The sequence below is a fragment of the Danio aesculapii genome, chromosome 8 (assembly GCF_903798145.1).
Source record: "Danio aesculapii chromosome 8, fDanAes4.1, whole genome shotgun sequence".
In the NCBI taxonomy this organism is placed as follows: domain Eukaryota; kingdom Metazoa; phylum Chordata; class Actinopteri; order Cypriniformes; family Danionidae; genus Danio; species Danio aesculapii.
In genome coordinates, this window is record NC_079442.1 from 27334970 (window position 1) to 27359429 (window position 24460).

At 35.2% G+C, this 24460-nt stretch overlaps 1 protein-coding gene across 2 annotated transcripts in view; it reads right to left on the reverse strand.

Annotated features, from left to right (window-relative positions):
* The window catches only part of mgll (monoglyceride lipase), a 33088-nt gene extending 9872 nt beyond the window's left edge, over positions 1-23216 (reverse strand). The window contains exons 1-5 of one of the 2 annotated variants that reach the window (XM_056463534.1): positions 23029-23216; positions 21711-21855; positions 11781-11887; positions 10860-10996; positions 1507-1617 (exon numbers count right to left, since the gene is read on the reverse strand). In XM_056463534.1, coding sequence (XP_056319509.1) covers positions 1507-1617; positions 10860-10996; positions 11781-11887; positions 21711-21835 — 480 coding nt within the window. In that variant the 5' untranslated portion in view covers positions 21836-21855; positions 23029-23216. Of the gene's footprint in view, positions 1-1506; positions 1618-10859; positions 10997-11780; positions 11888-21710; positions 22004-23028 lie in introns of those variants that run through there. The other variant, XM_056463533.1, reaches the window with a different exon arrangement.
* Between the last annotated feature and the right edge of the window lie 1244 nt (positions 23217-24460).

The window sequence follows — 24460 nt, forward strand, 5'->3', positions numbered from 1 at the left end:
AGAGCTGCATGTTATTGAAAAAAATCTGACATTGCGATGTTTTGTTTTTCTGCTATATACAGTTGAGGTCAGAATTATTAGCCCTCCTTTGAATTTTTTTTCTTTTAAAAATATTTCTTAAATGATGTTTAACAGAGCAAGGAAATTTTCACAGTATGTCTGATAATATTTTTTCTTCTGGAGAAAGTCTTTTTGTTTTATTTCGGCTAGAATAAAAGCAGTTTTTAATTTTTTTAAAAACATTTTAAGGTCAAAATTATTAGCCCCTTTAAGCTAAATTTGTTTTTGAGACTCTACAAAACAAACCATCGTTATACAATAACTTGCCTAATTACCCTAACCTGCCTAGTTAACCTAACTAACCTAGTTAAGCCTTTAAATGTCACTTTAAGCTGTATAGAAGTGTCTTGAAAAATATGTAGTAAAATATTACTTACTGTCATCATGGCAAAGATAAAAGAAATCAGTTATTAGAAATGAGTTATTAAAACTATTATGTTTAGAAATGTGTTGAAAAAAATCTTCTCTCCATTTAACAGAAATTGGGGAAGAAAAAAAACAGGGGGGCTAATAATTCAGGGAGGCCAATAATTTTGACTTCAACTGTATACTGCAATATGAATACAATTTCACCAGATGACCTAAACAGCTCTGTTTGCTACAATTCAGGTACAGAACTTGAATAATCCAATGTAACATAGCACAGCACAGTCTTTATTGCATAAATAATTTACTTAAATAATTTTTATTAAAGTTTCAAATGGTACAATTCCTTGTACCTGAATGCTTTAAACTATCTTGATATGGTCATACAGTCACAGGTCTTAAAACATATGCAAATGATAAACTTCTGCTCCATTATGGTAAAATTCTTCAATGATTTAATGTTCTGACCTGTGGTTCCGGGTCAAATATAATCCCAATTCAACATTGCAGATCCTGCGATGTGACTATTGCAGATGCACACATTGTGATATTGATGCTAAAATGATATATAAACATATAGTGGCCCAAATATGGACATATCATATATTGATATTACATATCAAAATACTCATCCATAATTGTAATTATTTGTAGTTATACTACTATATTAGATTACTGTATTTTTTTTACTGCTGTAAAAAATTAACAATCTACAAAAGCGATTAATTTAAATAATAAACAAAACTTTGATGTCAACAAATGCAATTGGGACATGTTCATGGTTAACGTGATGATTTCACTACATCCAAAGCAAAAAAAAAAAAAAAAGGCAGTCTACAGAGGCAGTTATTGATTGCTTTACTGCTGCTATTTGACAGCTGACATTTAAAAGCCCTTGTTATTTGATTGCGTTTAACCGTCTGACTGCAGAGGGCAGCAAATCTAATTTACAGCCTCATGTTTCGGCTGTGATTGAAATCAAATGCACACTTGGGAAAAAGACAAATTTGCTTTCACTCTTACATGATTTTGTATTATTATTATTATTATTATTATTATTATTATTATTATTATTATTACCTTGAAGGGTGTAGCAGATTCAGCACTCATCTGAACCATAGGGCCGATGAGAACCACACCTGTAAAATCCTGCGGCCTCTCGCATGCGGTCAGAATGGAAATGGCTCCTCCCTGAAATAAAACAAACAGACCCGGTCATGTTAGCGAAAACAGTAAAAATATACTAGTTTAGTTGTGGAGTACTGAAAAAATATTTAAACATTCATTCATTCATTTTCTTTTTGGCTAAGTCCCTTTATTAATCTGGGGTCGCCACCGCGGAATGAACTGCCAATTTATCCAGCATATATTTTACGCAGCGGATGCCCTTCCAGCTGCAACCCAACACTGGGAAACATACATATACACACACACACACACATACATATATACATATATATACATATACATACATACATACATACATACATACATACATTTATAAATTCAATTACATACAAGTTATTTCCAGGCCAGGGTAAAAAATATTATAGATGTTATACTTGTTTAATTGTGATTTTAAAGGTGGATAATTGGTTTAATTGTGATAATCAATTTTATCGATAATCCTAATTTTTTTGTAAGAAAATTGCTGTCTGTGATTTAGAATTACAAATGTGGTTTTATATACACAAACCAAATATGTGTCAGATATACATCAAATGTTTTTTATTACTTTTGTCTCTTTCACTTTTCATAAAACATTTGTATTGCTTAGGTGGTATATTAATTAGCTAAACGTATTCTCTGAGTGTGATGCACTTTGCAAACTAATAAAGCATTTTTGCAGAAGTAGAAGTTTCCTGTCGCTGGCTGGAAAGATAGAGCGGCATCGATATATGAAAATAACTTTCTCACTTAGCTTTCCTGTAAAATGAGATGTTCTAAAAGCTGTGAAGACAGAATGTCGCAGAGCATATCTGACAATAATGTCAGCTTATGTGCGCAGAGAAGTTTGCAGAAAGAGGAAGTATGCCCAGGTACGGGCACTGGAGGACTGCAGCATGATTGACAAGTGATGAATTCCACCAAATCTCCACCTTTGAACATCAGATACTAGAGTCAGGGGTAGGGTTGGTGCGAACATTCCGAATGTAAATTCTTGAATTGTATTGGTCTAATGTAATGGACAGACGTGACCCAGAGCTCTGATTATCAATTATTAATTAGTTAATTAATTTATCCCTTCATTCATTTTCTTTCCAGCTTAGTCTCTTTATTAATCTGGGGTCGCGACAGTGGAATGAACTGCCAACTTATCCAGCATATGCTTTACGCAGCAGATACCGTTCCAGCTGCAACCCATCACTGGGAAAAATCCATAGACGCTTCTTCACACACATACACTACAGATAATTTAGCTTACCCAATTTACTTATAGTGCATGTCTTTGGACTGTGGGGGAAACTGGAGCACCCAGAGGAAACCCACGCGAACATGTGGAGAACACGCAAACTCCACACAGAAATGCCAACTGACCCAGCCGGGACTTGAATCAGCGACCTTCTTGCTGTGAGGCCCACTGCGCCACCGTGATGCCCTAGAATTATTCATTTGTATCAAATAAATTACTAGTATTTTTGTCATTGAAGAAAACCTTCTCCTGACCTTTTTATTAAATATACACGGTACTGGCTAGATATTCCAACAGTGTCCACTCTAATGTTTCAAATTACTTTTGTGATTAAAAAGTCAAATTGTAGGTGAAATAATGTTTTATTATTAATTCAGTTGTGGCTGGAAGGGCATCCAATACGTAAAACATATGCCGGAATAGTTAGCAGTTCGTTCCGCTGTGGCGACCCCTGATAAATAAAGGACTATGAGTAATGGAAAATGAATAAGTGAATATTAATTCAGTGTAACCGAAATATTCATGTGAAAAAGAGAGAACATACTAACTCACACAGGCATATATCATATTCAAGTACACAACTCACAGATCTCTCTTTTAAATTCAGATCTTCTAAAGGGCACTTTACAGTAATATATTTGTGCAAATAGACTATTTCAATGCGGTCATGTCATTAGCCCATGACGATTTCCCGCTTGTTTTTAAACTATTTCCTAACTGTCACAAGAGGCAATTCAATCATTACTTGACGTTAAAACAGTTCTTATAACATTATTTATCAATATGTGGACCTTTTTGGGTTCTCTGAAGCTATAAAAATTAAAAATGTAAAACAGGAAATACGTTAGGACCATTGTTATTGTTTATATCCCTCAAAATGGTCTATACCAATGTTTTGGGTGCCCAAACTTTTTCTTATGAAGGGCCAAAAACCAAACTTGATTGAGGCTAGTGAGCAGAAGGTAAATATAGCTGGATTGGGTAATTTCCTAATTAATGTAATAATATTTAAAATGACTATAGAAAGCATTGCTTTATGCTAATACAGTATTTTTTTTTACATTTTATAATGAACTTATTACAGTAAAAACAAAACAATCTCATTTATAACAGAATTAAACAGGTTTTTGTTCTTGATTTGCTCTCCGATGTCTTCTGCATAGTCCTCTATACTTCAAATGATATTTTATTTTTTTCCGTTTGCTTTTTTGTAGCTCAGCAATAAAACAAAAGCGGTTGTTTAAAAAAAAGTTTACGTCAAATTAGAAATGATGATCTCTGTGTTAAAGACATTCGCCCCAACCCTCTCCATCATTCTCACTCTTCTCTCAGAGCCAAATCAAAGCTTCCAATGGGCCAATTTTGGCCGGCGGGCCCTACTTTGAGCATCTCTGGTCTACACATTAGATTAGTCAGTACCAAAGCCAAAATTGGAAATACTTAAGGGATACAGTATGTATAATATGAATATAACTGTTTAATAAAACTGTTTTGTTTAAATGCACCATAAAGTATATAGTCACTGGGAAATGGTTACAAATATTCATTTTTAAAAAGTGGTGCTCATTTATACTGAGCACTGTATTAAACATGAAAGAGTAAGTGATCATACTAAATCTTATGATATTTTGAGCGATTAAAACTTCTTACTGAGAAATGGGTACCAAAATGTTGGTTTGAAGAAGGCTGGCAAAGGATAACACTTTAAAATGAAAATTAATTAGCATTTTGGAGCTACACTGCGATACTTTAAAAGAAATTCCAGTTTAATTATCAGTGTTACTTGCTGTTTCTTTGTAATTAATTTAATATATATATATTTGATTCATGTTTTAATCACAAGTTGATGGTTATTACATTTGGGAAGTTTTTACATCTGACTATTCACAGAACAAAAAAAAATAAATAAAAAAAAACATGTTTTTCTTCCTCACAAGCCTTCCTCTAGGCGAGGAGCCCCTAATTGGTAATTTTCTGATGCTCTGCTTCATCTCGTCGCTATTATGAACCTGTCCATGAATATTCATGAGCAGTGGCCAGCATTCAAAAGAGGTGGAGAGATTAAAGAGCAGTTCCCAGCACATTTCAAAGACTCTCCGATAATGGCCAGCGCGAAGTTACACACACTTTCAGTCCACATCCACAAACGCAAACACACACTCATTCTGGACACACGCAAGCAAATGCACACCATCCCCAAATAAATAGGTGGTTTGCTTTGATTCGATTATATAATGTAATTGCTTCTTAATTACAATAAATCGCATCCCTGGGAGTAACATTTCAAATACACCCAACAGACGGATAATTATAACAGCTTGTATACGTGACTTCCTTTACAAGCACACACACACACACACACACACACACACACACACACACACACACACAATTATATGACACTGATCACTTTCATCTGTAAACATGCGATAGGAAAGCAAATGTTTATTCAGCCAGTAACTTGGGTTCCTCAGGTCTCAGGAAGCGAAAAGCACAAGGACAGACAATCCCATGATTATTAAACAATACACACGTCATTTACACAGGAAGCAAGATGGATGGTCGTTTTACTTTTCTTTATTTCTTATCAAAGACTTGAGGCTGTGATTATATAAGGACCAAACAGGCTGGTGTGTTACATAAGGGAAAGATTAGAGAGAGAAAGAGGGGAAGAAATAAATAAAAGTAACGGAGATGGAGATCAAAAAATAATGCACTTCATTATTTAGATTGAAAATCTGCTGGGAAGAAACAGGGGAAAAATGCATTATGGGTATTATCAGTTGATGTCTTCTTGCATTAATGTTCGTTCTGTTTTGAGTGAAAGAAAAATAATGACTTTCCTCAATGATTTATACAAGACACTCTTTAATATGTCATCCAGTGAGTGTAATAATAGTTCAAATACCTAAAGATTTTGTCAGGCGTATTTAGATAATTTGATGAGTCATTTTAAAACAACTCTAATTATGGTTCAGCCCCAAAATACTCAATAATTATCACTTTAAATCTCTATAATTTGCTTCTATGCTTTAAACCACTCTATTGCAACAATTTGCCAGCACAAAGGTTCAATTGTTTAAAGTATAGGATTTAGAATAAACACCTTTTAAATAATTCAGTAAAGTACAGGTCAGAATACAGTTGAAGCATTAATTATTAGCCCTCCGGTGGTAATTCTTTTACAAATACTTCCCAAGCGAAACTGAACAGAGCAAGGAGTTTTTCACAGTATTTCTTATTTTATTTTCTTCGGGAGAAAGCCTTCTTTCTGTTAGTTTGGTTGGAATAAAAGGATATTTGAAGGATAATATTATTAAATTAGGGAATAATTGTGGAACTCTCTTCCCTCTGATATTCAGAATGCAGAATTCCTGAGTGTTTTAATACCATCACTGAAAGAGGTGGTCCAGAGTGTATTTTTAAGGCTTGGTTGTGTTTATAAGATGCAAAGCAATGTGTGCTCATGCTTCATTTGTAGAATAAAATCACTTTTTTTCATATATCTAACTTTGACTATATACTGCTGCTCTTCTAACAGGAAAACGACTGTCATATTTCCTAATTCCTCCGAAAGCCTGCCCTTAAGAGGCTCTGATTGGTCAGCTAACATAATGTGCTGTAATTCGCGAATCGGCTCCACGTCACCAGGAAAAGCGTCAACCCCTACAAGCACGTGCCTTTGCGCTGTGTAAACACTGTCAGTCACAGTAGCTGTTAGCCGTATTAGTTTGTGCCTGAAGTAGGCAGAAATCGAAAAGAACTGTTCCTTCTTTGAGATATTTTAACCGAGAGTATATCCTATATAGCTATCTTTTGAACTTTGAGTGTATTACATTCAGAAATGTTTATGTTCACACAGCTACATTACACATCAACTATAATATGATATCATAGTAGACCACCCCTTTAAATACTCACTTTTTTAGAAAAGCATTTATGATTTTATTTTGTGATCAAATTTTTATTAAACACATGGAAATAATGTCACATACATTGTTATAGATGAGGATAGCAACCGACTGCAAGTCAGAATTATTAGCCCCCCTTTAATTTTTTTTCTTTTTTAAATATTTCTTAAATGATGTTGAACAGAGCAAGGAAATGTTCAAAGTATGTCTGATAATGTTTTTTCTTCAGAAAAAAGTCTCATTTGTTTTATTTCGGCTAGAATAAAAGCAGTTTTTTATTTTTTAAAACCATTTTATGGTCAAAATTATTAGCCCCTTTAAGCTATATTTGTTTTCGATAGTCTACAAAACAAACTATCATTATACAATAACTTGCCTAATTACCCTAACCTGCCTGGTTAACCTAACTAACCTAGAAAAGCCTTTAAATATCAATTTAAGCTGTATAGAAGTGGCTTGAAAAAATCTTGTAAAATATTATTTAGTCATCATGGCGAAGATAAAATAAATCAGTTATTAGAAATGAGTTAATAAAACTATTATGTTTAGAAATTTGTTGAATAAATCTTCTCTTTGGGGAAAAGAGTAAACAGGGGACTAATAATTCAGGGGGGCTAATAGTTCTGACTTCAACTGTATGTATCTATATTTAAATTAGAATAACATGCCTTTTATCTTGGTTATTGCACATATAGGTAATAGTTGTTATAGAAGCACCATCCATCCTTGCCACAGACACCTCCATGTTTACAATGTCCAAGAACATATAAATCTAGTGTTTCCGGTCCAGTGGTGTGATTTTTTTGAATGTGACTTTAAATGTTTCTTGGTTTCTTAATTGCTTTGTTGTGTCTTGTCTTTTATGCATGTAACATTGTATGTATCTTTTACTTCTGTAATTCTTATGTGTGTAAAAGTACTTTGAGCTTCTACTTTTAAAGGTGCTATATAAAATAAAGTTTATTATTATTAACATTATTATTATTATTAGCCCTTTTTAGCTCTTAGATTTTTTTTTCAATTGGCTACAGAACAAATCACCATTGTCCATTAAACAGCCTAATTACTCTAACTGGCCTACACTGTAAAAAATGCTGGGTTCCACACAACTACTTCATGTTTAACACAAATTTATTAAGTTAACTTAGTTGTTTTTACAAATTTAAGTGGATTGAACATAAAACTATCAAGTTGTCCTAAAAAAACTTTGTGTTGTTTCAACTCATTTTAAATAAGTAGTATGAACAACAAAAGTATTTTTATTTAATGTAGTTAACCTAGTTTAGCCTTTAAATTGTACTTTAAGCTGAATACTAGTATCTTGCAAAATAACTAAAAAAAAACATGATGTACTGTCATTAAGGCAAAGACAAAAGAAATGAGTCACTAGATATTAGTTATTGGAAACACGGGTCCCACTTTATATTAAGTAACCTTAACTACTTACTTCAAAATATAAATGCAATGTACTAAATTTGTTCATAGTGTACTGCAGAACACTTCTGGTGCTCTTGAGTTGGGATATGAATAGGGTTAGGGACAGGTTTTGGGGAATGGGTAGGTTTAAGGGTGGGTTAAAGTATAAGGGATGATCAACAGTGTAATTATACCAAAAATAATAATAAATTATAGATTTCAGTGCAAGTACATATTAATTAATTTAATATAAAGTGGGACCGAAAAATTATTGTTTAAAACTGTGTCAATCTTCTATAAATTTGAAGAAAAAAAAATCATAATTTTCTCTTCAGCTGCAAGTACACTGTTACGTTTTTGCATAAATACATCTGTCACACTAAATGAAGATGTTCAAAAACTATATTAACACAGAATCTTGCACTTAATGTGCTTTTAATGCATCTATAATCACTTTTGCATTTATAATTCAACACAGGCACTAAAATGCTACGTCTTGATTTTGACCTACATACAAACCCATTTCTAGTCGATATGGCTAATGAAGTTTCTTGAGTATGCAGCTGGTCTGTTTTATTAATAGGAACAGTCGAGTAAAAAAGAAAAGTAAAGAGCTTCCAGCTGGTTTCTTGTTTTCATTATAAGCGGATTCTTAGCCATGTATAGTCTGGTTGAACACACGGAAAATGTAACAAAGCAAAAGCAAACAGGTCTTCCTGTGGCCTCCACCCCGTGAATCACAGTTTCAAATGGTTTACTTTATCACTCCGAACAGTTGTAGTTGGCTTTGAATAGTTAGTAAACCAAGGGTTATGTGTTTGCATACACAATTTCCGTCCCAAAATAATATTTACATGTTATGGAGTCCTTTTCTCAGAAAGTATTTTAATACAAATGTAGGAAACATTTAAATCTGAATGCTAGATGTTTCCACACTTGTGACAATGCAAAGAAATAAATGAGCTGAAAAATTGCTCCACAAAATCGGGCAGCGTGAAACAATAGGTACATTGCAATACAAATCCATATGCAAAATAAAAAAGAGAAAGTGTGCCATAAAATACCTACCTATGCAAAAACCCTCCAGCTGGTAAGGGAAATACAACTGTGGTTTCTCTTACCTTAACATATACATGTATCCAGACAACATTGTTAGTTATTTGGTAATTCCTTTAGCTTTGTGCCTGATTTTGTACCCTCATAAATACTGAAAATGTTTATTTGCAACGTTACACACTGTAAAGGCCTTATTTACACATAAATAACTTCTAAATACCTTTTATTTTACAGAGATTGGTTAGTTGTGTTTTCTGTAAAAATACAGATTAATTCAGTACATTCCTAGTTACTTCACATGGAAAACTGTACTTTAAAAGTAAATTACTGTAAATGCACAGATCAATTTGACAAAATAGCTCATCAAAACCTTACATTTATGATGATTAACCTGAAAGGCTGTTTTTTGGTATAAATTTACATAATTTATCAGTTTTTCTACAGTTTAAATGCAAATGATCAACAGTATTAAACTGTAATTTCATGAATTTTGGTATAAATTCGGGTTAAATGTTGTATTAAAATGCATTTTAATAAATTTAAACGAAAATACAGCTGTAAATACAGGGGTCGAAAATATTTTGAGCTTGTCTACCTTCAACCACGTCAGGAGGTAGTCAAAAACAAAATGTGCAAACAGTCACATAAGATCACCTACAGAACTCTTTGCCTACTGACCTCACCCTCAAACATTACGGCAGTGTTTATGTCCAACCTGCTTCAGCACATCTGCCTGTGCTTTTCCATACTGTTCTGAAACTGTGCATATGTGAGCTAGTCAGCAAATGCTTGGAAAAATTTAGCTGTAAATCTCCAGAAAGTAGGTTAACTATACAAATTATTTCCAGGATATTCATTTAAAGAAGCACATTCCCAATCCTTCACTTCCAGCGCCTTTGATTTCAAATGAATTTTCAGATTTAGTCCAATTGGCTACGTTTTTAAATAAGGTTTCGATACCAAACCTTACAAAATACACAGAGCACCAGTTGTAAATGATAATGTACCCTCCATTGTGATCTGATTGATGTAAACAGGGTCTTAGACCATCTCTTGAATATATAAGTTACTTTGCGACTACTACGTGTCAACTAACTCTTATTAGATCAGAGTAATAGTAGAGTTTTGGTAGCGACTATAGATTAGGGTAAGGGTTAAAAGTATTAGTTAATGTACTTGCAAAGATAGTAAGGTAAAAATAAGTGAATTAATCCATTCAGTTGACTAATACTATGAAATATGATAGTCAACATAGTTACAATGTAGTTACAACAGAATCTCTAAAGAGAACTAAGCATGCACCGAAATGAAAATGCTGGGCAGAAACCAAAAATTCTGGATGTACTTGGCCAAAAATCTAAATCTGTGACAGCATTGTCATAATTATTGATTATTTTATTAAATAGTATAAGACTGTTTATATTAAACTCAATGCCTTAAATTAAACTAGATAAAAAACACACAAACAAAAAGCAGGTTAGCCTTTCTTTGGCTCATATTTTTGGCCGATTTTCTCTATTGGCTGAAAATAATATAATTTTCAGCAGCCAAAGATTTGGTGCATCCTCAAAGGGAACCATCAAGTGCTAGTATTTGGCATGCTATAAACTATTCTTTTGGTTTGCTTGAAATCTTACCATTGAATGTCCAACGATGAAGACGGCCAGCTTGGGATACCGAGCCTTCATGATGTCAATGTGCTGAAGGGAGTCTCTGATGTAAATCTGGAAGTTTTTAAGCTCCATCCTCTCACCTTCACTTTGACCATGACCAACTGAAACAGAAAGAGAGTGAATTACACCCCATACATGTTTTTCTACTCACCCATGTCTTTGTATATTGGCTTTCTTTTAAAAAAAATAGGAAATAAACAAGGACTGTCACTCACAACACCATGCCAACAACTCACAAAGAAGAGCTCAGGAAATGCCAGGATCCAAATGACACGACATTTAATCAGCCAAATTAACATAAAATGAATAATGGAACAAACAAACTGATTGAATAGATTAGAATAATTCCCCCCAAAATCATGTGGCGTACAGACACACTGAGCGTGTAGAGGAGGAGGAGAGAGAGAGAGTGACTTGTAATGCTTTCTGTTTGTTGTATTTCAATAGGACCAATTACTCACACTGAGACAGCAGACAGTCAAATCACACGCTCACAAAACCCCAACTGCTCATCACAAGACGACTCGCTGTCTCTCTGTGTGAATCATGAGTTACCATGGCACTGCCGCAAAACCTCTTTAACATGCTGTACACATAGCACCTGCTATTTTCTATACTCTCCACTCATTTCTTCCCATTTCTGTCATTTCTCAACTCCATCCCCCACTCTTCACCCACCCCACAACATCTGTTATAAATGACAGGAGAGCTGGGTGGATGAATTACCAGGAATCCGATGTGGGCGTAAATGTAATTTTTTCACCCCACACTCATGCAGCCTCATAAAGAGCACGCCCTCCTACATTACCCATAAAGCATTGCTGTTCACCAACCAAATCTGAGTGCTGGGGATTTCTGCCATTTGATTGGGACTCTGCCACTCACCGTGGTCGTGGGCGAACGCCAGAATGCCATGCTGGGTCAGACTGTGAGCAATGTCAGCGTATCCCCCACAATGCTCTCCCGCTCCATGGGCAACATACACCAGCGCCCTGATGGAAGAAGAGGCAGGTTATTGATACGGGATGGGAACTGTAAAGGATTTAGTAGTTTTGGTTCATCACACTGTAAAACGTTTTAAGCCGGTCCAACAACAGCAAAAAAAACATAATCCCTATCCCTATCCCAACTAAATTTACCATAGGTGAACTCCAATTGAGCTGCTGAAACATCTCAAGAATGATCAGTGAAAACAGAATGTACCTGAGCTCAATTTAGAGCTTCACGGCAAAGGCTGTTAATACCTATGTACAAGTGATTTTTCAGATCTTTTATTTTGAATAAATTTGCAACAATTTCAAAAAATCTTTTTTCACATTGTCATTATGGGCTATTGTGTGTAGAATTTTGAAGAAATAAATGAATTTAATCCATTTTGGAATAAGGCTGTAACATAAAAAAATGGGGAAAAAGTGAAGCGCTATGAATACTTTCTGTATAATCAATCATCTGCTAAGTGTGAACTCTTGAAAATATGTTCTTTTTAAATGTCTGGGTAAAAAACAAAAACTTTTTCCCCCCTTTTAACACAACATATTTTATTTTAGCAAATATTTATAATATTTTCGAGGAGTAAACATGTCAGGCTGAATAATTCAAACGAATCAATGACTGCTGCTGTCTTCATTAGTTTCTAAAACACAATTTAAAACTTCATTTTTGGATATCTTTTCTGCTGGAGATACTGTTGTCCTAAAAAAACTAAACAAAAACATAAATAAAAAAATCATACATATACCATAGGAATGGTATAGAAGAAAATTTTGCCGGTTTTAAAACCTTGACTTTTCCAAACTGCAGTATACATTGAAAATGGTTATCATCTCATGCCTAATAGCATGTATGCTCATATGAGAGTAAACTAAAATAGAAAGTAATGTTCATCATCACAACCTATCAAAAACATTTCGACATGATTTTAGGAAATTCTAAAACCCGACTGAAATTCTGTCCGAGCAAAAATGCACGTATGAAAACTGTAAATGGAAGAGAAAGTCATTTGGTTCTGATATTATTCAGAAGCATTTCTCATTTCCTAAATACAGATAAATCTTTACAAAATAGCCTTACACAAGAATAAAATCACATGATCATTAGAAGAATACACACTAAACCGATCAATGAAGGCATAAAGAGAGGAAAGAGGGACAAAGCGAGATGGCGAACAGCCTTATTACATCCAAACTTGCAGATTTAGTTATGACCTCAATGCAGCCTCTAATCAGTAACAAAAAGAGTCTTTGTAAAAGCATAATGAGCTCACATGGTCTCAGAGGACCGAGTGTGTGTATTTTTACCCCTTTGCGGAATCTTTCCATCTATTTCTCTGCCATGCTCAGAAATGTATTCGCTAAAAATAAAGCCTCTCACTATGAGATCCATTTGGTGGCAACAAAGTGTTCATGTGTGTGTTTGTGGTCATGATCATCCTCAGACCAGAAAGATCGAATCCTTGAAGCCTGGAAATTGAGTTTGTGAGGCAGACAGAGAGACTACTGTGTGTGTGTTTGTGTGTGTGTGTGTGTGTGTGTGTGTGTGTGTGTGTGTGTTAGCACGTCTTTGGAATTCCAAAATAGATCTGAAGAATTTAAATTACACAGCATCAAAGAAACAGTTGACGTAAACAGATAAACAGATAATAAAATTCAGTGTACTTGTACAGTTTTGGCTGTGCTTGTGAGGAGGAACACATTTATGAATGTCTATTGGCATTGCTGTAGACAGCTGTATAAATATCCATGTTTGGTTGAGGAATTCCTCTCTGAATGCCATTAGATACAAGAGAATGAGTTAAAATGACCGGCATGACCCAACATATCGGCCTGTGCATGAGTGCATTTCACTTCACCTCGCATGGGTTCAATGCCCAGATTATCTATTGAACGATCTGTCAATCATTACAGGGGTCATACAATGGGCTACTGTGGTCTTTTCAACTTTCACCCACTTCCTGTTTCGCTGGCGGCATTAGACTGGACATGAGGCTACTGTATAAGGACAGTCTGAGAAGATGTCTAGACTGTACACAGAGCGAGTCTGCTAAATATTAAACTAAGCACTCCGATGCAACAACTTGCCACTTGACCGGCTCACATTTGTTTTGACAGTTCTTTTAAATGAAGGTCAACTTCCCGCAGATGGCCTTGCGATGTTCATGTTTACTGACAAAGGTTAGTTTGGTGTAAACGTCACCTAAATAAGTGAGTTCGAGTGGGTTCATAATAAATTTAAGAGAAAACTAAAAAGATTTTGACAAATATTAGAGCTGTCAATGTTGACATGTTTATTTTAGCTAATTATAAATAGCAAAGACTCACCACATTTGACAGTTGTACGTTTTTATTGAAACATTTATTGTATTGTACTGACAGCAAAACTGCTGTTTTATATATAATTATTTTCATCAGGGTTTTCACCTTTAATTGATAGGACAGTAGAGACTATAGACAGTAAAGCATGGGAGCAGAGAAGATCAGCATAGGAACTTAAGGTGGTAATCAAACTTGGGTGATTGTGACAGGCCCGTATCCAGCCTGGTGAAAGGGGTAGTTATTTTTTAGTCTCATAAAGTGCACCTTTTAGCAGTTATATGCCTCATTTTCTATTTAATTATAAGGTTTAAATACTGTATTTTAGTGACAATTTAAGGACAATTTTAAGCTAATTAGCTTGTCCACATTTCCTAAAGAAGTAGAATAAAGAAATGTGAAAAAACACTTATTTTTAAAATACTAATTTGTTACATGATATATCATTAGAAAAGAAAAAATAGGAATCTGTTAAATTTTTAAAGTAAAAAGCGTAGCCTATTGTCATTTATTAGGCAAATAACAAACTCTCCAGCACATTCAATAGGGTATATGCAGACCTAGTGTTTCTTCTCATAGCGATAAACTTCCGGTGAATGGTTCATGTGACTTTTTCAATTTTATATGGTTCCTTTTACAGCATCAAAGTTGTAACTTAATTAAAATATAATCAGTTAAATAGACTTCAGCATTCATTTAGTTGTTCAAGCGTAAAACAAGATAAAACCGTGAACATGCACACGCTATCAGGATCAGCAGGCTAGTGCAGAAACTCCATTGAAAATACTGGGGTAATATACATTTTCACATATAAAGACAAGGCGCGGAAAAATTTGTATTTAATGCAGTGCTTCTTGTACGTTCTGAGACTTTTTTTAAGAAAAAAAGACCTTAAATGCACCGATTTTGTAACTGCATAAAGTTCACCGGAAGTGCTTGACCCAGGTTACTGAAAAATTAAAAGTCCTTCTGCATACTTCTGCATATACCCTATTTTCCTATGTCAGAATTTGGCAATTTGAATAATAATAATAAATAATAATAGTAGTATCATGTAGAGCTCCCCAATTTTCTACCCTCTCTGTTAAAAAGAAAGTACATTTGAAAATTCATGGATAACAACAATTGACAAATTAGCATTCAAATTCATTTTATTATGGTCCGCTTTTGGTGCTTCACAGTTTTTTATTGGTCATTTTTGGTTTCAAGAACAACAAAGTCCCTGATTTAGAATAAAAGTTACTTGTCAAATGTTTTCTCTATTTAAAAACAATACACTAGCAAAAGATGACTTCACTTACATCAGATGTATGGTTTTTTTTTGCACAGCTGGATGTTGAACTCATGAAAAATATGTGTTAGCAATTGGTCAAAACTGATTAGCTAAATTTACAAGGAAGCAACAGCCAATAGAGGATTTTGTTTGGTCTTACTGACTTTTTTGATGGGTTATTTTCACTATTTATGATGTTTTAGCAGTCAAAATAGGACAAATGAGCTCATGTGTGGGACAAATTCTGGACCTTTGTCAGCTACAGACCTGCATGAACACCAGCGTGCCATATGTCTACACACTAACTACTAAGCCATTGGCACTGACGCACAACTGCTTTTTAACAGCGAAAAAAATCTGAATTATTTAGGTAAATTATTATATTATTTAAAATGTCTCACACACTATGCAACTAACTGAACATGATAACTAAAACACACACCTATAAGAGCTTAAGAGCATGTCCTCAACACTTTTTTCAACATTTTTCAACTTGGCACCCAGCAAAAAAAAAAAAAAAAAAAAGCAAAACCCTGTGAAACAGACACTTAGCGCCTTATCAAACTGCTGCTGTTTTAAAGATGTGGCACTCCCATTGAAAACAATGCACTTGCTTTGGGGAAACAACACTTTGGTAGTTCGTTAATGAGATAAGCTTATGAGTGTGTGTGAGGAAACATCATGTATTGTGTTAAATAAATGACATAATTAAAGGCCTATTACAACCGTTTTTAAATGAGCCTTATCAGATGATGCATATAAACATTTTACTGCTATTTTTCTAGCTGAAGGATGAAATTGAATAAATTAATTTTAGAAAGCTAATGGATTAATGCATAGTGCACAGAGAGCCCAAAATGATGTTGCTTATTTGTTGTTTATTTGACAGCACTGACAAGTTAAAGCCATTAATGGTGTATATACAGTGCAATGTTTGACCGGAAGCATTTTCGTTAGTTATGGATCGTTAGATCTTTGCAGTCTACTTTAAATCAGACACATAGATGAGGTAGTGTGGTAAGATGACATTTATATGAATGAACGAATTATAAAGCATAAAATTATTGAAATAAATATAAAACTTGCATGTGTGAATTGCATGTATTTCTGCATTTCTTCCAACAAACCATGAAGTTGGAGTTTCATTCATTCATTTTCTTTTCAGCTTAGTCCCTTTATTAATCAGGGGTCGCCACAGCGGAATGAACCGCCAACTTATCTTGCATATGTTTTACGCAGCAGATGCCCTTCCAGCTGCAACCCATCCTAAGAAACATCCATACACACTCATTCACACTACAGACAATTTAGCTTACCCAATTCAACTATAGGGAAAGTCTTTGGATTGTGGGGGAAACCAGAGCACGCAGAGGAAACCCACGCTAACAAGGGGAAGCTGGAGTTAAGTTACATTAAAAATTTGTTAAAATATAATTTAGAAATTCAATCTTAAAGCTACTTTATTAATGAAGATCAAAAGACAGCATTAAAAAATTTCTGTTCCTGAATATTACTGTGGTCGTAATGCTCTTAGTGTGCGTGTATGTTTGTGCACATGTTTTTGTACAAATGTATATAATGACATGGGTATGACATGGATATTACAAGGAGAAGGTAACATAACTTATTAGGTCAATTCCCCATGTCCCCATGCATTTTTAAAAGGCTTATAAATAATACAGGATTAGTTTTAAGGGATTTCAGTTTTAATTCACCCTATACAGCCAACTGGAATCAAATAATCAGACCATTGTATAAGGTGAATTTACATCAACTGCACACCGTCCATTTGATTTGATAACACGAATTTCATTTAGCTGTACTATAAAATCACACATTTAAATGAATAATAGTATTTTCAGATTAGAGCTGCATGACCTGTTGGGATTTGGAGACTTAAGCATCCCCATATGGGGCAAAAGAAAAGAACGTGTGTTTGGATATAACGTGTGTATTTTGGAGATAACACTTCATTATTATTGTTCATTAATTCGTCTGCTGAAAATTAGAACTGAATTTAGAAATAGTTTTGAAACAAATCTTTGTGCTTAACAAACAAAAATAAATATGTAGGCTAATGGATGTCTTTAGTGAAGTGCGTACAACATCATTTTCTTATCCACAAAAGTAAAGGAGTAAAAGTTAAGTAAAGAGAAAGAGGTTGAATGGTGGAGGCTCATTCTTTATCCTCGTATTTTGTGCCTAGATCATTAAAATGGAGCCCAATAAGAATAAGTGAAAACTTGACAGATATTCTAGCATAGTTTTATTCACTATTTCAGCCTTTAGTATTTGAGGCACTAGGTTCACCTTTCGTTTTGGCTCTAGCCAAAAGTATAGTAGCACCTACTAGGAAGGCAGGTTTTAAATAGTAAGGCCCCATCCGATTGGCCAAATTTGGATAAACAACCAATGCATGCAACACACAAGTGCTTGGCTCTTGTATAGACAGTTATCGCAATAACAATAATTTAATTTGAATTATTTCTTAATATTGTGCAGCTGTAATTAGGAATAACTTGAAAGTCTTTCTTTTAGATGTCAAATATGCAGCTGCCTTTTTTTTGGCATAAAAAGTAAACTCCTGCTTTAGACCATATTATTACAAAATAGCTTGATTTTGTCAAATGGAACTAAAAGTTTATTTATTTGACTCATTTTGATATCGTTACAATAAAAAATAATATACTGGGTCATACTGGGTCAGTTTTATGGGCTATATGCACACAGATTTTGAATTTTCAGCCAGGCAGCCCAAGGGCTTCCTGTGAACTTTCCATTACAAAATTGTCACGTTTAAGATCTGATTTCTTTAAAAATCTGCAATTTTCACTGCCTGTTAGATAAACGATATGAAGTGGGTCTCAGATTGGACAAGAAGCACTGCAATAAATTTCCTCCCTCCGTCATGTCTAAAATAGGACAGTTTATTTTACCCCAGTATTTTCAATGGAATTTATGCACTAGCCTGTTGCTACTGAAGGCGCTAGTGGTTACGACAGTCTTTCATCTCGTTTTACGCTTGAATAACTAAATGAATGCTTAAGTCTATTTAACTGAATGTATTGTAATTACACTACAACACCGATGCTGTAAAACAACCTTGTGAACTTGAAAATAGTCACAATAATCTTTCACCGGAAGTGTATCATTGGCTTTAAAACTAGCTGTGCATAGAGCCCATTGCAGCAGGATGCATAGCATCCAGTAATTCCACATCCTACAACCCTAAGCTGAAATGTTTCTAAACAGCAAGTAAACAAATCTGCAGGCCCTTCAAGCGATCAAACGCAAGCTAAATATTTCACCGTAAACAGAACGACGGAGCGCAGGACTAGAGGGGATCCTGGTAGCTTTCCTTCAGATGTCTGATATAAACATGTCAGATCACTGCATTCGCTTCATGTTAGCTGCTACGAATCCTTCACAATCAGTCGCACGGGAAAGGCAACATCTTCCACATCCCAAACCAAAATGTCTAATGGAGAATCACACGGTTGAGCTGTGGTTTAATGAGACGCCAAGATATGCTCATGAACCTGTACAGATGCACACTCACTCCTGTCATACACACTCACACATCATGGTTGACAAGCATTAGAGATCAAATTAGACTGAGAAAGGGGAAGAGGTGGTAACTATGGTAACGGCATGCTCCCCTGGGCTAGCTATATGGCCACTTCAGGGTGAATCGCTGATGGTAAAACAACAGCTTTGTGTTTGACCTATCTGACATAATCATGACACCCACACAAACTGAATGTGTGCACCGTGGTTAGATAGGAAGCAAATGACAAAGCCTAAATGTGACCTATTTTTCTAATTAGAGGAACTACATCTTATCGTATCATAGTGTAAAAGTAGTGCATCTATAATGACAGTCTGTGTGTCTTTATGTGGTCGTAAAGGGGCCACGAGCAGGGGGATTTTTTTTGACTTGCATTCTGCATGGAAACCAATACATTCCCTTCAGCATTCACTGCAGAGATACCGAGTGGCTCCCTTCTGCATTCACTTTAACCAGACGAGTAGTTCTGATGGTACAGTCGCTTAGACAGTGTTTATGAGAAACCAGATTTAAATCGATTGGAAATCATTGTGAGTGAACACAGGCACTGTCTGTATGATTTGAATTCACTATAAAGTAAACATTATTATTATGAACAAGTCAGTCAAATGCTTGACAGGATGAGGAACTAGACTGGGTCAGCTTAAAATAACACAGCTTTTTCTAGAACAGTGGTTTCCAAAGTGGGGGTCGCGGGACAATAAGGGAGGTTCGCTTGGTGATTTCCAAAAATCTAATTCATTTTATTAAACTATTACAGTTATCATATTTTATCCATAACTTACAGAAGAAAAAAATAGTCATTAATAGTTACATTAAAAAAACATGCAAATAATAAGCCATCAGCCTTTCGATTTTTTCTCAACCCCTGGGGTGATTACGCCATAATAAAGACAGCACATTGATTTTATGGCACCAGGTTAAACTTTCTGACACCTTTACAGCACTCACATACATTAAAAATAAATACAGGCCACAACTGAACAAGGAGGATCTCCGAGTAGCATTCTTCAAAAATAAATGATGAACAGACTTGGGCCTATTGGTATGTGTGCGCTGTTGTATGCCAGATTTATATATTAATAACCACCTCAGAGAATATTGGGGGTCGCGAATCACTGGCATTGTAATTTGGGGGCTGTGGGCTGAAAAGTTTGGGAATCCCTATCCTAGAAGACTGATCTGGGGTCATCATTTCTTGGTAGTTTACCTCAGGTTATTTCACCAAAGTGCTCTTTTCATTTTTCAGCAGCAATTAATGCGACCAGTGTAGTCCAGTTCACTCAGGAATGACTCGTTAGCGCCAATTCTCGTAATGAATTATTGAAGATGGCTCAGACTGTGCATCTCTGAGTAGGTACTTCTTTTAAGTGCTTAATTTACTGACCGTTAAAATAGTACGTATAATGCAGCATGAAGGTAATCAGGACAAACTGCTATCATTTTTTTATGTGACCTACAGCTTCTGCTGTTATACTTTTCTATTGCCAAGTCTTTTCCTGTGGCCTCATGAGATACTACATTGACATTTAATCATTTGGGCGACGCTTTTAAACAAAGTGACTTACAAGTGAAAACAATAGAAATATCCAAATAATATGATCATTCATTTATTCATATTCCTTCAGCTTAGTTCCTTATTTATCAGGAGTCGCCACAGTGGAATGAACCGCCAACTATTCCAGCACACTCATACACTGCAGCCAGTTTAGTTCATCCAATTCACTTATAGTGCATGTCTTTGGATTGCGGAGGAAACTGGCGCAAATGGAGGAAACCTACATGAACACGGAGAGAACATGCAAACTCCACACACAACTGGCCCAGCTGAGACTCGAACCAGCAACCTTCTTGCTGTGAAGTGACAGTGTTAACCATTGAGCCATCGTGCCGCCTAATAGAATAATTCCTAAGACAAATGTATAACTATATAATTACTATATATGAACGGTGATAGCTAACATAACTAGAAGAGTAATTGACAAAACATTTTACTTGGTCAAAATGTATTTTTAAAACATAATAACTTTATTTGTTGTGCAGTTTCATCTTAAAACTTTTGCAGACAACTAACCCTAATCCAGACAGCAGCTAGCTACTATTTAACATTGTTAAAACTGCACATTCGCAATTGTTTTGTCTATTATTTCAGTCAATTAATTAAACTTTTCAATTTTGATACACTGAACACAGTCTACTAAACTCGACCAGGGGGCTTTTAATTTTATTCAAACTTAGCACCTTTGAAAAACGAGATTTGACAAGAAAAGCTATACTTCCTTCGTCTATTTCCTCAGTCACCAGCTTTAGACATCATGTGATGTGCCAGCAGTTTGCATTGTGATAAAACAGAAGCTCAAATGAACGCACTGTGAAACAAATGAAACTCAAATGAACGCACTGTTTAACGTTTACTTTAACATATACCTGTATTGTTTACTTCTGTTTGTAGTTATGAATGCGTATGGCAACTGTTGAGGTGCTGAAATGGCAAGGCAGGCTCTTGAAAGTGCGCTAAAAATACGCTCCGTAAGGAAACATCAGCGAGTGAGCGCGTATCAGTCTCTCGCGCGGCTCTACCGGAGGCTGTAACGGAGGAATCCTTTGCTGTATCCCAAGAGGCCTGACCTAATCTCTGTGTTTGTATTGTCATGTCTCGCACTTACTTTGGAGGACCGTCGGGCTCCCAGTAACGACAGAACAAGTGCAGTCCGTCGGCGTTGACGATGTGCGGCAGGTCGCTGTAAGGAACACCTTGCGGTGACCGTCGAGTCCCCTCGGGTTCCGGCATGTCCCCGCTGAGGGCTGAGTCTGAAATAAACAAACGGAGCGCTGTCAGAAGCTCGCTGCTGTACCAGTATGAAACAGCGGCGACCAACAGGCAGGTGGCCAGCATATGCATTACGGAGATTTCATTCATCTGGTGCAGCGCACCGTTCAGCGACCGGCAGAATGTTTTCAATGACAGCCGCTGACGTCAGGAGAGCCAGAGATAACGCGGACTGTCCTGAACCCTCCGCAACACACGCACGCGCGCGCTCTTTTAAATGGACCGACAGTCCAAAGAGAGTCTATTGTCATGGCATTAATTGGTTTTCTATTGAGCGAAGCAAAAATAGCGCGCGCACTGCGGTAGTGTTTGTGACTGTCAGCATGCAGTATAGGAGACGGTAAGAGGAGCATCGACCTGCCAATTAATTTGAGCCCAATAGTATTTGGGTCGATGATGAATTGAGACCAGCACTGATTTATGTTGACTGTCAACAGTAAATGACACGTTTAGATGATAATAAATAAATAAATAAATAAATAAATAAATAAATAAATAAATAAATAAATAAATAAATATTAAATAAATAAATAAATTACTAGTTCTCCGTTTATTTTTGTTCATGACAGGCAGCCTACAATAATACGTTGCATAAGCAAAACTGATTTGACAAAAATCACAGCACCACGAAATAAAAACATTGTTGAGTGAGAACACTTATTAACTACATTAAAAGTTTACCCTTTATTTGCTTCTTTTGCTTAATTTAGAATTTTTTAGCTTATTTATGACTTCATCAGTTAAAAGTATAAACGCATATAAGCATGACAAAAAATTTGTAAAGATTTTTATAAATTATAAAATTTATTAAAAATATAAAAATAAAAACTACATTTGTAAAAAATTTGTAAAGAATTTGTTGACTACGCATGTAAAAAAAAAAAAAAAAAAAAAAAAGAGGTTATAGCCTACCTTCAGGCATACAAAACTAGCCAGTTGAATGATTTGAAAATAAATCTATAAGTTTATCTGTTCATTTTCATATAGACGCAGTAGCTTTAAGAAATGCGAGTTCCCGTGACTCAGTGCGCGTGTCTGGCTCGGATCAGTCTGTATTAAATTTTGCTTGGCAAAAGTGACTCCCCAATATTTAATTTAAAAGCACATTCAGCGAACCAGGCAGCAAACAAAAACAATTCCAGACAGCCACTTACCAGAACCTGCTACAGGCTGAATGCTGGAGGCAGAAATCAATTGAGGTTATGGAGTGAGTGGTCCGGGACCGGAGTCGGTGTTTGACAGCGGCGTTCAGCCTGCTGCTGTTTTCCGCACTGGGCTCCAGTCTGATCCGCGCACCGCAGATGCTGAGCGGCCGCCTGATGGGTGGAGAAAGACTGAAAGGAGAGCTGTGTGAGAAACTGACAACACACACACATACACTCTCTCTCTCTCTCTCTCTCTCGCTCGCTCGCTCTCTGGGTTTCTGTTTTAAGTGCTTTATTGACTCTCTCTCGCTCTTTCCCTACATTTTTTCCCCATTACAGCTGAATGAGAGTGATTAAATTAATCTTATTAGGCTATGTCGACAGTTAAGGTAAAAGACTAATGATGTTCACTCTTATGCAGTTGATATAGCTTGTCAGATAATGTTTTAAAAGAGATAGTTCACCCAAAATGAAAATTTAGTTATCATTTCAACATGCTCCACTTGTTCTGTTTGAATTTATGTCAACACAAAAGAAGATATTTTGAAAAGAAATTGACAACGGGTAGCCATTGACTTCCATTGTTTTTTTTATGAATATGCCGGCTCTCAACATTCTTGACAAATATTTTGTGTTTGAAACTTGTTAAGATTTGGAAACAGTTTACATTCACATTTATAGTGTGAACTGTTCCTTTAGTAGCCAACTAATAATATTCCAAACACCCTTTGTGTACAAAGTAAGTCCATTGTTGTGCTTTGTGCAACAGGAAAGGTGTCATCTGTTTGTGAAACAGTGTGATGCTAGTTGAACAGGTTCTATAATCTAGTTGATCCCCTGCTGGGATTAAGCTGGAATGTCCAGACCAGTTTCTCTGAAACCTGTTATGGAAATACCTCTATGTATTTCCTCCAGTTGAACTCAGAATTTTTAGCCTTCCTGTTAAATTTGAATTCTTTTATTTCTTTCTTTCCACGTTCTGTTTAACAGAGATTTTTTCGACACATTTCTAAACTTAATGGTTTAAATAACTTATTTCAATAACTGACTTATTTTTTTATTTGCTATGATGACAGTACATCTTATTTTACTAGATTTTTTTCAAGATACTAGTATTCAGCATAAGTGCCATTTAAAGGCTTAACTAGGTTAATTACATTAATTGGGCAAGTTTAGATAATTAGTATAGCAGTGGTATATATATATATATATATATATATATATATATATATATATATATATATATATATATATATATATATATATATATATATATATAACTGTACATGTATACAGTGCTCAGCATAATTGAGTACACCCCCTTTTGAAAATGAATATTTGTATCTATTTCTCATTGAATATAGGCAATGTATTTTGGTGCATTTAAACAAAACATATTTATTAAACAGATATATTTATTAAAATAACATTTTAGTGACCA